The sequence below is a fragment of the Gopherus flavomarginatus genome, chromosome 17 (assembly GCF_025201925.1).
Source record: "Gopherus flavomarginatus isolate rGopFla2 chromosome 17, rGopFla2.mat.asm, whole genome shotgun sequence".
In the NCBI taxonomy this organism is placed as follows: domain Eukaryota; kingdom Metazoa; phylum Chordata; order Testudines; family Testudinidae; genus Gopherus; species Gopherus flavomarginatus.
Genome location: NC_066633.1, coordinates 6118276 through 6132917, shown reverse-complemented (window position 1 = coordinate 6132917; position 14642 = coordinate 6118276). Strand labels below are relative to the sequence as shown.

Here is a 14642-nt window from a genome sequence, read left to right as displayed (position 1 = left end):
ACGTGTGCTGGGTCATCATCCGAGATTGCCATAACACAAAATATATGGCAAAATGTGGGTAAAGCAGACCAGGAGAGAGACAGTTTTCCCCCAAGGAGTTCAGTCACTAATTTAATTAATGCATTATTTCTTTTACGAGCATCATCAGAATGGAAGCATGTCCTCCGAAATGGTGGCCAAAGCATGAAGGGGCATGTGAATGTTGAGCATATCTGGCATGTAAATACCTTGCAATCCTGCTACAAAAGTGCCATGCAAATGCCTGTTCTCACTCTAAGTGACATTGTAAATAAGTCACGGGCAGCATAATCTCCCATAAATGTAAACAAACTTGTTTGAGCGATTGGCTGAACAAGAAGTAGGACTGAGTGGACTTGTAGGCTCTAACGTTCTACATTGTTTTGTTTTTGAGTGCAGTTATGTAACAAAAAATTCTACAGTTGTAAATTGCACTTTCTCAGTAAAGAGATCACACTACAGTACTTTTATGAGGTGAGTTGAAAAATACTATTTATTTTATCATTTTAGAGTGCAAATATTTGTAATAAAAATAATAAAATATAATGAGCACAGTACACTTTGTATTCTGTGTTCTAATTGAAATAAATATATTTGAAAATGTAGAAAAACATCCAAAAATATTTAATAAATGTAAATTGGTATGCTATTGTTTAACTGCGATTAATCACAATTTTTTAATCACGATTAATTTGAGTTAATCACATGAGTTAATTGCAATTAATCGACAGTCCTAATATATACATATACTTGATGAATAGTAAGGTGGTTCTATCAACATCTTAGCTTACTTAAAAGTATGGTGCACTCCCTATAATATACTTGTCCTTTCTTGCAAGAATTGGATATTCTTTGAACAGTGTGTAACTCTTCTGTGTTGTCTTCTCATCACCCAGGTGATCTTAGACTTGATTCAGTATGAAAACATTATGGTAAGGAGAGTGCTGAATTCTGATAAGGCTTTTCTAGAGAAACTTGGTATTACCTCAATCCCTTCATGTTATCTGATCTATCCAAATGGGTCCCATGGATTAATTAACATGTAAGTACTATATATTTGTAAGGGATACTTGCAGTACTTTGAGGGGTTCAGTTAAGCTTTAAAACCGTTGCCTTAGTTTCCTCACATACAAGTGAATGTATTTGATAACCAGGTTTTATTTGTGTATTTAAATAAAGGCAATGTATCCCAATATGTGGTCAGTTCATTTTACTGATTGAAGTTTAATGTTCAGACTCTTCATATTTGAAGAAACTGACAATCTCAGACATTGTTGAGACAGCTATTCCATTGCGTATGAAAAATATCCCATTCATTTTTAATAATCTTATACTTGTACAGCTGACTCTCTGTAGGAGTTTATAATACATTGAAATGGACTAAGAGAACAAAAAATAGATTTTTCCTTCATCTGAGAGAAAAAACAAAATGCTGTAGTGATTAATTATAACTTCACTGCAGTGGTGAGTTTAGACTGCTCACAAACTTGCTTGTAAAATGAGTGGTAAAGAAGAATGCTCCATCTCTGAAATAGAAACTCCAGGCTGATGGTGTCAGTGCAAAGTGTTCTAAAAATATAAGCTGTTGAGGAGTAGCTAGTGACATGCTGATAGTCTAGTGATGTTGATAAATAGGATATCATTGAGGTTTTGGGAAGAGACTCTGTATTAGTAATGTCTTCCGTTGCTGCCAGTCAGTATCACTGACTGATTATTGCAATGCCTGTGAGGAGAATATGTATGGTTTGGGACAGATCTGAAATAAAAATATTAAGTACCAAATCCCACAGATCCGACTCAATCAAATCACCTGTTGGATTCAGTGAAGGTGTTGCCTGCGTAAGGTGTACAAATATGACCTGAAGTCTTTATGAAAATGGGATGTTGCTGTTCATTTGAATGGTATTGCAAGCCACTAGTCCTAATTATTTTTGCTGCTGCTTCTAAAATTTGCAAACATGCCGCCTTTTACCAGGCTTTTAAAAGAAAGAGTAAAGAAAATCGAATCTCCAATTTCACAGATATATTAAACTGTTCCTGTCAATCATTTAGCTTGAGGTGATTTTTAACCCTTACACTGTCCTTTCGTCTGCAGTTTGAAGCCTCTTCGGTCTTTCTTTTCTTCCTATTTAAAGTCACTGCCCGGCGTGAGAAGAAAACTTGTTTCACAACTTCCACTACCAAAAAAGCAAAGTAAACAGGAGGGCACAGAAATCAAGGCATGGAAGGAATTTGATAAGTAAGTGGTGCTGTTGAGCTTCAGTTTAATGGTTGGTAGTTAAAATCCAGAGTTGTTATTGCCAAGTGGGAAGCTATAAAATAATTGATTTTAACATCTTACTGTAGCTGAAAGCTTTATTTGATTCCATAGCTACTCAAAGGATACATCCGGAATTGAATAGCTGAACCAACACGAAGACCTGCTGAGCAGAACAAAAGGATTGTGTGCGAATAGTAAAGGGATCCTAGCAATGAAATGTCTTGCAGATCACATTGTACAGCATTGCTTTCATTTGTTTGTTCAGTAGGATCCTTTTCACAGTATACTAGATACACTGGTAAATTAATTCAGCCCTAGCAGCAAAGATGTAGTAAATGCTCTGCTTAGTGAATGTACCTTTCTTGCAATTATGACTGATGTTTTCGGGATTTTAAAGAAGCTTCAAATAATATTTTCAATCTGCATTTGGAGCAAATATCTGCATTTCTCTGGAAGAAAGTTCTATCAGAGACTATTTTTATTTTAAACACATGCTTTACTTAAAAAATCCAGGGCTCAGTTCTGCTCCCATTGGTGTCAGTGTGAGCAGGATTGCGGTTCAAACCAGTATCTGAAATGTAGGGTTCACTAGTTTATTTTTCATTGGAAAACTTTAGCTTGTAAATCAATATCCCAAATAAAAATAGTCAGTACTAAAAATTTTAACAACAAGCTTTTGGCAAACCTACAGAAAACAGCGAACCCAGTATTTGTTTGTATAGTGGTGAGTCAGGACACCACTGGAAAGTGTTAGGTAAATGCATATACATTAGAAAACCCTAAAGTCACCAGAAAAGATGTTTATCAGACCAAATCCACTTAGGTTTATGTTCACCCTCTGACTGTTTGAGAGAAGGATACAAGAGCTTTGCAGTGAGATAATCCTTCAACATCTTTAGCTGGAAAAGATGTAGGACTGAGTGCTTCCATTTTGTACTTATTTTCATTTTTTGTTATGGTTACTATTAGTGTCAGCCCTCTTTGGTGTTTTTTGACAGATGGCTGTTGTTTTCTTTTAACAGTTTATATAGAACATTGTGTTTTGATAACTGATTTTTGTAGCTAATGAGTATCTTATTAACAGGAATGATTCTATCAATCTTGGTGCTTGTACAATACAATTTTTTATATAAGATCACTGTATAATTATCTCCCAGCTGGATTGTTTGTGTGCCTGATGATTTAATACTGACAACTATATTTAAGAAGTCAGCAGACCTACTAATAAACAAACTTTTTATAACTGTTATTAAGTGAATACATTGTTAACTAAAGAGGTGACTCTCGGCCACTCAGAATACATCTGTAGTCTGTATCATTCAGAATGTAGCTGTCACCGTTCTTGAGATACCTGTATCTCTAACCTCTTCATGGCCTCCATGAGGGGATGCCACTCAGGCCTCTAGCCATCACCTTTCTTGGGTGGGAGCCAACATCCCTTCCCTTCCAGACAGGGCATTTAGGCTAAAATTCCTCCTGCAATTCACTGTGATCACTTTAGCAGGGGTGAGTTTAGTTCACATCTTGTTCTCTCTCAGGGGCTATGACAGGTTTAAACAGTGTCCAGCCAGCTCCATAAATCAAAGTATTTACTTGAAATCAAAAGCATTATAGATAAAACATATCTTGAAAACAATAAACAGCTTATATGCCTGCCTCCCTTACCAGGTATCACCCATCTACAACATGGAGACACTGGTAGATTTCAAATTCTTTCTGCAGGGTATATCCTTCCTGTCACAGCCTTAGGTCAGTTCTTGAGTTCAGTGAGACTGACCTCCCCCCTGTAGCAGGCTTGGCAGTTCTTTGTTTGGTAACCTCTTTCAACCAGTTCAAAGCAGGATAGTCCATTTTCCTCGTGTGGTGCCTTTCCAGACTTGTTTACCTGCCTAGGGATTTACATTAATTATTCCTCAGTAATTTTAGTTCCTAATCATTCATTCATGTTTAGGTGACTTCCACACAGTCATTCCCTTGTCTCAAAAAATAAATTAACCCCTACACACATGGCAGAACAGTACGAGGGGAGAAGGGAAACTGAGTCTCACATTATTTTCATAAAAAAACCCAGAAGTTTACTAGTTCTCCACTGCAGCTTTTCAAGTGTTTTTAAGTGTACTGTTATCATTATGCAACCATTGCTGTCAGAATAAGCTGGTTTTCTGATTTATCGGCTCTCTTAATCATGTGGGTTATAAGACATTAGGGTCCTCAGGAATTTTTTGAAACTTTAGGCTGTCGGGTCTGTATCCAGTTCTGTTTGTTCTGCTGTGTTTGGTACTAACTTGGGCTTGTAATCTAAAAGCACTGAAGGATACAAACTCTAAGGCTATATCTACACTGAATTGACCTAAAATACGCAACTTCAGCTACGCGAATAGTGTGGCTGAAGTCGGCGTATCATAGGTCAATTTACCTGGCCGTGAGGACAGCAGTGAGTCAACTGCTGCCACTCCCCCATTGACTCCGGTTCCGCCTCTCCCCACGGTGGAGTTCCGGAGTCAACGGCAGAGCGATCAGGGATCTTCTGTAATTAACTGACTCTCTTAAATATGCTATGGTGCACAAGGTCTCTCTAGTGAGACTGCTACATTTGGGGAGAATTTCTAAATTCCCTCTTTCTTAACATGGGTTTATTTTCATTTTTTTTATTGTCAGTTTCCTTGGCATTGTTCCTCAAAGATACTTCTGTTAAACAGAAAGCTTCTCCCCTCACAGCCTGTTGTTCTCCACTTATATTTAACCGTGTAGAGAAGTCACAAGTTATGACACCAGCAATTTGCTTGCTGACAGAATGTCAGGGTTATGATTTCTCTAGAGGGAGAAATTGGGCTGGGAGGCAGAAAGTTCTTACTCAAAACACACAAGATAACTTTTTATGCAATTGTGCTTATTTGTCTAGTCTCTGAACTAGTGGCATAAAATTGCTGTTCTAAAATTAGAGTACTATGGAAGCCATTAAACTTGACATTCACCGTACTACGCACTGCACAGTATATTCCTGCACTTGAAATAGGAGATACTGCAATCGCTGTGGAGTTGCAGATTATGAGGTTTGAATAGTGCCTACTACATATCAGTTTTACCTTAATAACCGGTGAGCAAATGAGTGAAAGAAAGCTGCCTCGATTTTTAACGTTATATATGTGTGTTTTAGAGCTAAACTGTACATGGCTGACCTTGAATCAGGATTGCATTACCTGCTCAGGGTAGAGCTTGCCACTCACAAGACGCTTGAGGGAGCTGAGCTAAAGACCTTCAAGGATTTTGTTACAGTCATTGCCAAGGTATACACTTCTAATCTTCGATTACATTTACTTGACTCTTACAAATATAATGTAAAATTTGCTATTTGACAGAATATTTTATGCTTCTGAAAATGTCTTTCAGAGTGCCCTTAAAAATGTACATGTTTTGGTTTCTACAGTATCTTCGATATAGAAATTCTGTTATGCTTGTGTGGATAAACCTGAAGGATTAAAATGCTCTTTGTTGCATTGCATGGCTCAGAATAAAATAAGGATTCTGATTGTCCCAGGCTTGCAGGACAGACCTGTGAAAATTGGGATGGTTGGTCAGATTCTTCTGGATAGTTAATGATTGTAACTGAGCATAGATTATTTCTCCCCCCTCCCCACTCACTCTGGATTCTTGGAATTTCTTAAACTAACTGTAAAATTGTTGTGTCTATGTGACCACTTACAGTGTTTAGAAAATTAGGTTGGACTTCTATCGATACAGCTGACTTTAATCAAGATTTTTGAACATAGCTGATGAGCCCCGTATTTCAAAGACTCTAAACAGGGTCACCTCATAGGTGCTGTGAGGATAAACCCTTCAATGTTTGAGGGGCTCAGATACTGTGACGATGATGGGAGTTTAGCTGGTGCTTTGTTTTGGATTTATTTGTCCAAAAGTTTAGACATCTTTAAAGTGAGTGTGAGATGAAGAAAATGGGACTTGGAAAAATTCTAATATTTTAACCGTTAAAAGTGACCTCCAGTTAAATATGAGCTGCAGTATCTCTCCGTATTTCATTACCAAGGAATTAACAGATTGTATTTGTTTGTAAACAAGGCAAATCAGTGGCTGTTTAGAGGAACAATAAGAGTTATATAACATTTCCAAGTATCTGGCATTATGTGAAAATCAGTCAGACAGGTTCTTACCCCCTCTGACAGTCAGAGGTCAGAAATCTCTAGCTGGCCTCATTTCCTTTAAGAAAGTGTAGTGCTAATCTGTCCATCATATTATCCCTAAAACAGCCTCTGTTCCTCCTGATGGAGCCTGGCCAGCTGATGTAATTTATTTTCCTGGCTATTAGTGAATAAATGGGAAATGCTCTCTTCTAGGCAGCAGAAGGGTTTTTTCTTTTGTTTTTTTTTTAACACTTTAAAAAACATTTCTCTTCTGATATTTAACATTTTATTCACAATTCTGATTTCTTTCCTGTATGGGTCTTTACACCAAAGGACTTCAGAAAATATAGCATACTGCATTGATGCATAGTTTATATCCGATGCATTTGAGGTTGTGTTTTTAAGAACTTAACTCCTTTTTAAACTAAATATTTTGTGATCAATTAATAAAAACGTCTGTGTGAACTTAGATTTTAGGACTTTGTACGCTAGCCTCATAAAAGCATTTACCCAGTGCTGCGAAGTCACTGAAGTCTGTGCTCCTATCTCCTGCTCAGGGATTTTCATTGCTGTAGGATTAGTTTCTTGGCTATTTATGCAGCTTGCAGTAGCCCTTTCTTTCGAATCCTCCATAAGACTGATACCTATCTCAGATCCTCTATTATGAGTGCAGCTAAAATGGGGTTCACATGCCATATGCTTCTTTGTTTCCCCTGACGTTTCCACTGGTCAGCATTACTTTTGGAAGGTGTTATAACTTTAAGTGCATAGATAATATCTATCATATACAGTATCAGTATTTCAGTTGTGTACAGTTTACTCATATTACGGTAGTTTATAGGACCCCCAAATCAAGGGTTAGGGCTCTCTGTGCTAGGTGTTATGCAGATAGCAAAGAAAACAGGTGCTGCTCAAGAGTTTTTCATTAAACCAATTAAGAGAGCTCTGGGCTGGGAGAATAGCCAGAAGAGGAGAGCACACACTGGACCATGAATCAAGCAGTTGGAAGGAACCAGTTATCTGCCAGGACATATCTTATAAACAATTGAACAGTTACTGCAGAATGAATTTTCATTTCTATAGCATCTCCCATTGTAATGTTCTCTGCATATCTGATAAGCAGACATAGGGACAACTTCCCCTACTGTTGAAATGCTGCTATTTTTGGAACAGTTTAACAGTTCCTAAGCTGTTGTGTATAAACTCCCATATGCAGATGAAACAGCATGAGGCATTTAAGTATGCAAAGTGTATGTACCCAAATTGAAATTGATCTGGACCAGTTGGATTGAGACCTGTATTCCTCATAAATAATACTGAAAAGTGCCATTGGAAGCAACCCTCTTTACAACTCATCAAAGACAGCAGTATGGTGCAGTTTGTCTTGTCCTCCATCTGTGTCACCGATGGGAAATTTGCATCCCAAGTGTTGTGTCTTTACTTGTGGCTGAGGTCTTTGATGCTGTATGCAGTATAGTCAGAGCAATTTACAAGTTTATGCATCATTGTCCAGAACTGTGATTTTGTTTTTGTTTTTGTTTTTTTAAAAAAAAGGTCAGTTCCCAAGAGAGAACTGAAAAGTTTTTGGAAATTAAAACTCCCCAAACTGTAATAACATGAAAGTAGACTTACAAATTACAATATACACCTGTATCCCGATATAACACGACCCGATATAACACGAATTCGGATATAATGTGGTAAAGCAGCTCTCCGGGGGGGTGGGGCTGTGCATTCCAGTGGATCAAAGCAAGTTCGATAAAACGCAGTTTCATCTATAACGTGGCAAGATTTTTTGGCTCCTGAGGACAGCATTATATCGAGGCAGAGGTGTAGTTCCAATTTTAGAAGTGACATTACATCTCAAATAAAGTAGGATCAGATTGAGTCAAAAGTTTGATGGGAAATTGCCATGGTTTTGTAGGAAGCATTGTGACACTCTTGCACTTGAGTCAGGATTGAACCAATACTCTGGCATTATTATTATTTATTTATATTAGGGGCTGGTATCATTCAGGAGAGGTGTGAAAACGAGGTCCTGAACATTAAAAGTCCTCTGGAAGTGCCTGCCAAGATTCTATCTTGAGGTGTATTCTGCCAAGCTAAATTCTCCCTGCAGTTTGGATACAATTTTCTTCACATTCTGTCTTAAACTGCTGTATTATGTTTGCATTTGCTGTAAAATACCAGCTGCATTTCAGTGGTGAGCAAAGTATGTGTACAGATGTTAAATTAATGCAAAGTGGGTATTTACTGAAAAATGTAATAAGTGATTAATTCCAATTGTATGTAACAAAAAATCTAGTATGGCAAGTTTAATTAAAGCTTTTAAGAAGTAAAAACATTTGAAAACATGAATTGGGCTCACCGTAATGAGTGCTTTAAAATCTGTGGGTACTTTCTTATTTCCATTAGTTATTTCCTGGCCGTCAGCCCGTGGTGAAGTTGTTAGAAACCTTGCAAGAGTGGCTGGTGAGCCTTCCATTAGACAAAATCCCTTATGATGCTATCCTAGATCTGGTCAACAACAAAATGCGGGTAAGCTGTTACTAGTTTCCAGCATAAAATACAGAATTAGTAAAGGATAAGGTTCTGTATAAATCCAAGACACCACTTACTGATGCCTCCCTCGAGCATAATGCAGTTATAAGAAGGTTAAAATGGAAATAAAGTGAATTCATTAACCAGAAAAAAATCCCCATGAAGGAACTTAAATGAGAGACATGAAGTACAGTGCAGCATAGCACAGTCCTCTGTGTATGAACATGCAGTCACTGATGTTACAGATCTTTCCTTTCCATGCTCAGATAATTCAGTGTCTCTGATGAAAATATTTGCTCAGTATCCTTTAAAAGCAAGACACGTGCACACACAAAATATGAACATTGCCTTTCTGGCAGAGAAGGGCAGGATGAGACTGTTCAGCACAAATCAATTCCACACATTTATTGTATGCTGAGGCACACCTCCCTCTTTATTTCCTTCGCCTCTGATGAATGGGATTTTTAGGACTTTGAATTGGACCAGTTATTGCCAGCACTATGATTGTCCTGAAGGCCAGAGTTTAAAAACTCGCAAAGTTAGCTATCGTGATTTTACATTAACCCTGAAGACTTTTCAGAAACTTATTAATATACTGACCTAGAACAGATGTTGATGAGAATAAAAAAAAAATTATTTTGTCTAGTGTTTTTATAAAGAATCTTTACAAATTAGGATGCCTAATATTTTCCATCACACTAGTTTACAGTATTTGAGAAAAGTATTATGTCCTGCTTTAATGCTTACACAAAAAGATATTTAATAACAATACATTAGAATAGCCCAGACTACTTAAATTCTAAGTTCCTTAAACATGAATTTAATAGCTTCAGCTTAATACACTTTCACAAATGGATCATCTTTTTTTTAAGTTAGGATCTACTGTCATTAACAGTAATGTTAACTAATACATTTGGAGGCTGATCCTGGAATGTGCTGAGTATCTGTGGAGCACTGGGTACCCTCAGCTCCCTTCCATTTCAGTGGGAATTGAGAACTTCATCTTGCAGGTTTGGGTCTTTCTGACCTGAACGATCATTTCATTAACCTGCCTTTATTTTTTTTAATTTTTTTTTTGAAAGGTGCTAGCTGGGAAAATACATTAACTAAGGTTATGTCAGTGTAGACAGTGGGGTGCAGAGTACAGGCACTGCGTGTGTAGCTGTGCACCACAGTGAAAGACAGGCTGTGTCCACACTTGTCGCTGCAGTGTGTAGCTGCATACCACGAGGAGCAGCCAAAGCCTTTCCCTGCCCCACCCCCTACCCCCAGCTGAAGCCTTTCACTGTGGTGGGGAAATGCTGCAGAAGCAGGAAACTACACTACTAAAAATTGCAGCGTAGACATGGGTGGGAATGGAGAGAGCGATCTAAGGCATGGAACCTGGGGGTTCTGGCATTAAGGACGTTTATTCTACTCATCTACGCTGTGTTCATCATCAGCACTGCAGTTGATACCTGTGCTAGCTTTTCAGGCAGTATCTGTACTCCACACACCACTGTCAGTGTAGACATAACTTCTATTTAACCAGAAGATAATACTCAACTAAAAGAATGTCCAAACATCAACCTGTAATATCAGCATTGTACATGTTTGGCTGTATAGGCTTGCTTGTCTTAGGCCTTTTTCTACTAGTCACACGTGCATAAAGGTCTGTTTCTTTTGACTGACTTATTGAAATTACCAAGTAAACACAACAAGAAGAGGTGCACACATACCAGACCTATCTTGTATGTTCAGGAGCAATTAACAGACGTGATAAGTTCAATGGGGAAGTGTCATTTTCAAGTAATCTGGTCCCAGACTGGACACATTTTAAAGAATATTTTCTTTTCAGATTTCTGGAATATTCCTCACTACCCACGTTCAGTGGGTAGGCTGTCAGGGGAGCAGACCAGAGCTGAGAGGTTATACCTGTTCCCTCTGGAAGCTGTTCCACACCTTAACTGTTCAAGCTGCAGTTCGACCAAAAGCCTTAATCAATACAGGTAAGCAGCAGTTATGCAGGAGAACTAAAGGAGGGGAGCTCTTGATGTGGCAATCTAGCTGTGCATAAATTAACATAACAAATACTGTATTTGAATAAATCTCTGCTCAGAAATCACAGGCTTTAATAAAAGATGCAATCCAGCTCCGTGGAGGACATTGACATCCGAGGCTCAGTTTTTCAGTTCTAGACCAGTAGGGGTCAGGGCATATCTGCTGCAACCCTTCTGGTTAACTCAAGAACTGTGTTGATGGGCTCTGAAAGGAGCAATGGCCATCTCTTCTCCCCTGCAGGACCAGTTAAGTAAGGTATATGGCCTTGAAGATGGCGAAAAATGAAACAGATGAGTGGGAATGTCTTTGAAACACTGAACTGATGTTTCTCCCAATGGAGTGTGGTGGGAAGGGGTCTGCAAATCTGTTTGTTAGGATACATCATATCCTAAATCATAGGACTGAATAATTATTTCAATTGCATTTTCATATTGTAGGTCAACCATGAAAGTTTGTGCCCAGAAGTGATATTTCTTCTTTAATAGCAGACACACCAAATAATTACTTGTCTTTTAAAACCACAGGGGGGTATGAAAATTTGGTATTGATTCATATTTAAGAAGCTTATATACATTGTTGGTCAGATGTACATTTTATTTCCATCGTGGTTAGAAGACTGAATTAATGATGCTAAAATGAAATTTTGTAAATCATTTTGTATTTGACAGGACAGTATTTTATTCTTGCTCTGTTGTATTTTTAAAATACTCGCGCTGACTATAATGTCAAAGCAATGTAATGGAAGAGTTCTAGAAATGTTATAGAAAATGGATAAATTATGGAACACCTTTCAAATCATCTTTTCAGGAATAGGGCAAGAATAATCTGAGGTTGGAAACTACCCAATTAAAATTGAGGCAATCAATTTCCCTTAATTATGGCCCCAAATGCTCTGTATGCTAAAAATCCACTTTGGTTTCCATCAGTCAGGAAGGACTATTTAGTGATAGAGAATATGGAGGTTTGTACCTTTTTGCTGATATACCTGTTTTAGAGAGACTTTGTAAAACAAATTGACAATTGGTTTAGGCAGAGCCTGGCTATAGGAAGCCTGTGTGGAATAACCCTGTGTCCAGATTGATGGACTGGAATCACAAAAACAATTTTCAGGCAAGAAATGTCCTTGAAAGATAAAATTCTAGAAGGAATGTCACCACGTGGCCAGCGTTAGAAACTGGTTTAATTTTTTCCATTTGTCGTTTGTAACAGGCCGGTTTACCAAAAAAAAAAAGGCTCTGTGGTTGAACTCAGAAATTATAGGCACAAATGTTTGTGCAGCATTATTTGCAGACACAATTAAGATTGCTTAATTGTCTTAGCTTGACTCCATCTATAAATTGGGTAGTTCAGCATCTAAGTGGCGGTACTTGTACATTTATACTTGTGGAAAGACAAGGTAAATCCCTTTTAGAAGTTAACACCAACAGTGCCTAGTGAAGAGCACACCCTAGAGAGGCACGTTGGATGGCACTGCATTGACAGCCGGTATAACTTACACCTCCCAGTGCTCTTTGTTCACTCATTCCACTTGCCACAAAAATGCTGTAGTTTAGCAGTATAATTTTTTTTTTTTGTTCTCTGTAATTTAACCATGTAAAATTGCATTTTAAATTGCTTCAATATTGCAAGTGTGTTTTCAAAGAAGGCAGAAATTTAAAGTATACTTGAGAACCTGAAAAATCTTCAGTACACTGAACTATCAATTTAAAACGGGGCAGATATTTGATGATCACTTCTTATGGGGAAAGAATTGGGTCAGTCTGAGACTGTCGGATTATGTCTTGGGAGGTTTTCCTCTCCTTATTACTTGTTTAAATCCTATCTACTAAAAAGCATGATGCACTCCCTAATCCTTCCCACCACAGGTAGGGTTTTATGATTCTTGTCCACTTTAAAGATTAGGGTTACCCTGAATTGCAGTAGTTTGGGAGGAAAGAGAAAAGAAGGATTACATGATGATACATGGCAGATGTTAATAGAAGATCCATCTCTGGGCTGATAAAAGAAAAACAAACAAAATGAGCCATTTTGCGTTTTTTGGATTTTTTATTTTTTAAAAGCAACAGTATTTTCTTGGTAGTTCGAGTTACTTGTAGAGTCTGTTAGCTAAGGTGAATCGTTTCCTTCAATGTACATTTGCAGACACATTGCTAAAATGTTGAGCTGTGTGTTCTGACCCTGCAACAGGATCGGTGTAAAGGAATCTAGTGGAATCTTAGTGCTTAAAATCATTGCAAGAATTCAGTCCTGCAAATCCTTAGTTGTACGAGCTGCCGTGTTGAGGTGATGGGGCTATTCTCATGAGTAAATATTACATGTGTAAGGTTTTGCAGGATGAAGTCCTATATTTGTTTTATTGATAACATCCAAATTTTCTCAAGAATCTGTAAATCAATAAAATCACAAGAAACCGTCAAAAGATGAATATTGTGACACTTGAGATTTCAAAGATTTAGAATTTTAAGAGTTAATGCATTTGGTTAAATTTGCGTGTGATTCTTTGCTCCTATGTGAAGGGGCTGAGTTTGCCAGTAACCTGAAGAATAGTATAAACTGCGTTTGTTTAAAAAAATTAAAAGATCAATCTTTAAAATACTGTTGCTTAGTAATGATTTTGTTTTGCCTGAAATTCATGTTGGCTTTCTGAAATTATTTTTAGCAGTTCTTTTAATACTCACATTTAATCTGCTTTAATCTCAGTTGTTTTTTTTATTTATACATGTCTGTTCAATCACAGATATTGAATGTCTGAGTAGAGATTGTTCACCATTTATTACTTCTCTTTGGTTTCAAATCATTTCTTTTTATGTTTGAGCTTTCATGTTTACAGCATAATGCTGCTGTTTTGTTGCCTACATGTGTTTTATGAATAGACCCCTTGTGCATGTGTTTCTGGAGTGCGTGAACAGTTAATATTTTTAATAGCTTGTGCTAACAATTTTTCCAATGAAAAGTGCAGGAGGTTGTAGGTGCACTACAGAACTGTTTTGAAATTAAAGTACTTCAAATATAATTATATTTAACATTAGTAAATGTAAATAAAATGTTGTATATGCCTTTAGAAATATATATTCAATTAAATGCTGTAATCAATTATGGTGGAACCTTACTGTATCTCATCCCATTGTAGATACAGCTGAATTTTTGTTCAGTTACAGTAGTTGCTCATTCAGTCAATCAATTCAATCCAGGATGCTCCATCACAAAATGTACTACATTTGGCAGAGGTTTTTATGTTAATTATTTATGATAATTCATAGTATACTAGTAAATATACTACAGTATGTTTTACAAGAGAGGTTAAGTACTGGTCAGACATCTCTACGCTACTCTGCAATTAAATCTTTGAGAAGTACTGTAAGACCGCTCTGTTTACTGACTACGGACCCATGGAATTTGAATAAGGACTACTTGTAAACACTGTATGCAGTCATAACGGCAGGATAAGGCTCTTCGTTTGCAGAGGTCTTTGCAGTTTTTCTGCACTACCTAATCACTCATGTACCTTCAGCATGGGTGTGTAAACGCTATGAACCAATAGTCCTGATTCTAACAGAAAATCATTCCAAAATTCTTATTTTTTTAAGTGTTACTTAAATAAAGTCACTGTATTAAATATACATATATGTATGCCTTTGTGTTTA

The 14642-nt window shown here is 37.3% G+C and overlaps 1 protein-coding gene across 1 annotated transcript in view; it reads left to right on the top strand.

Moving 5' to 3' along the window:
• Positions 1–14642, top strand: part of QSOX2 (quiescin sulfhydryl oxidase 2) — a 40964-nt gene that overhangs the window by 16993 nt on the left and 9329 nt on the right. Inside the window, exons 6-10 of the mRNA XM_050926958.1 lie at positions 915–1060; positions 2114–2257; positions 5436–5565; positions 8833–8955; positions 10796–10946. Of these exons, the coding sequence (XP_050782915.1) occupies positions 915–1060; positions 2114–2257; positions 5436–5565; positions 8833–8955; positions 10796–10946 (694 nt within the window). The remainder of the gene's footprint in view (positions 1–914; positions 1061–2113; positions 2258–5435; positions 5566–8832; positions 8956–10795; positions 10947–14642) is intronic.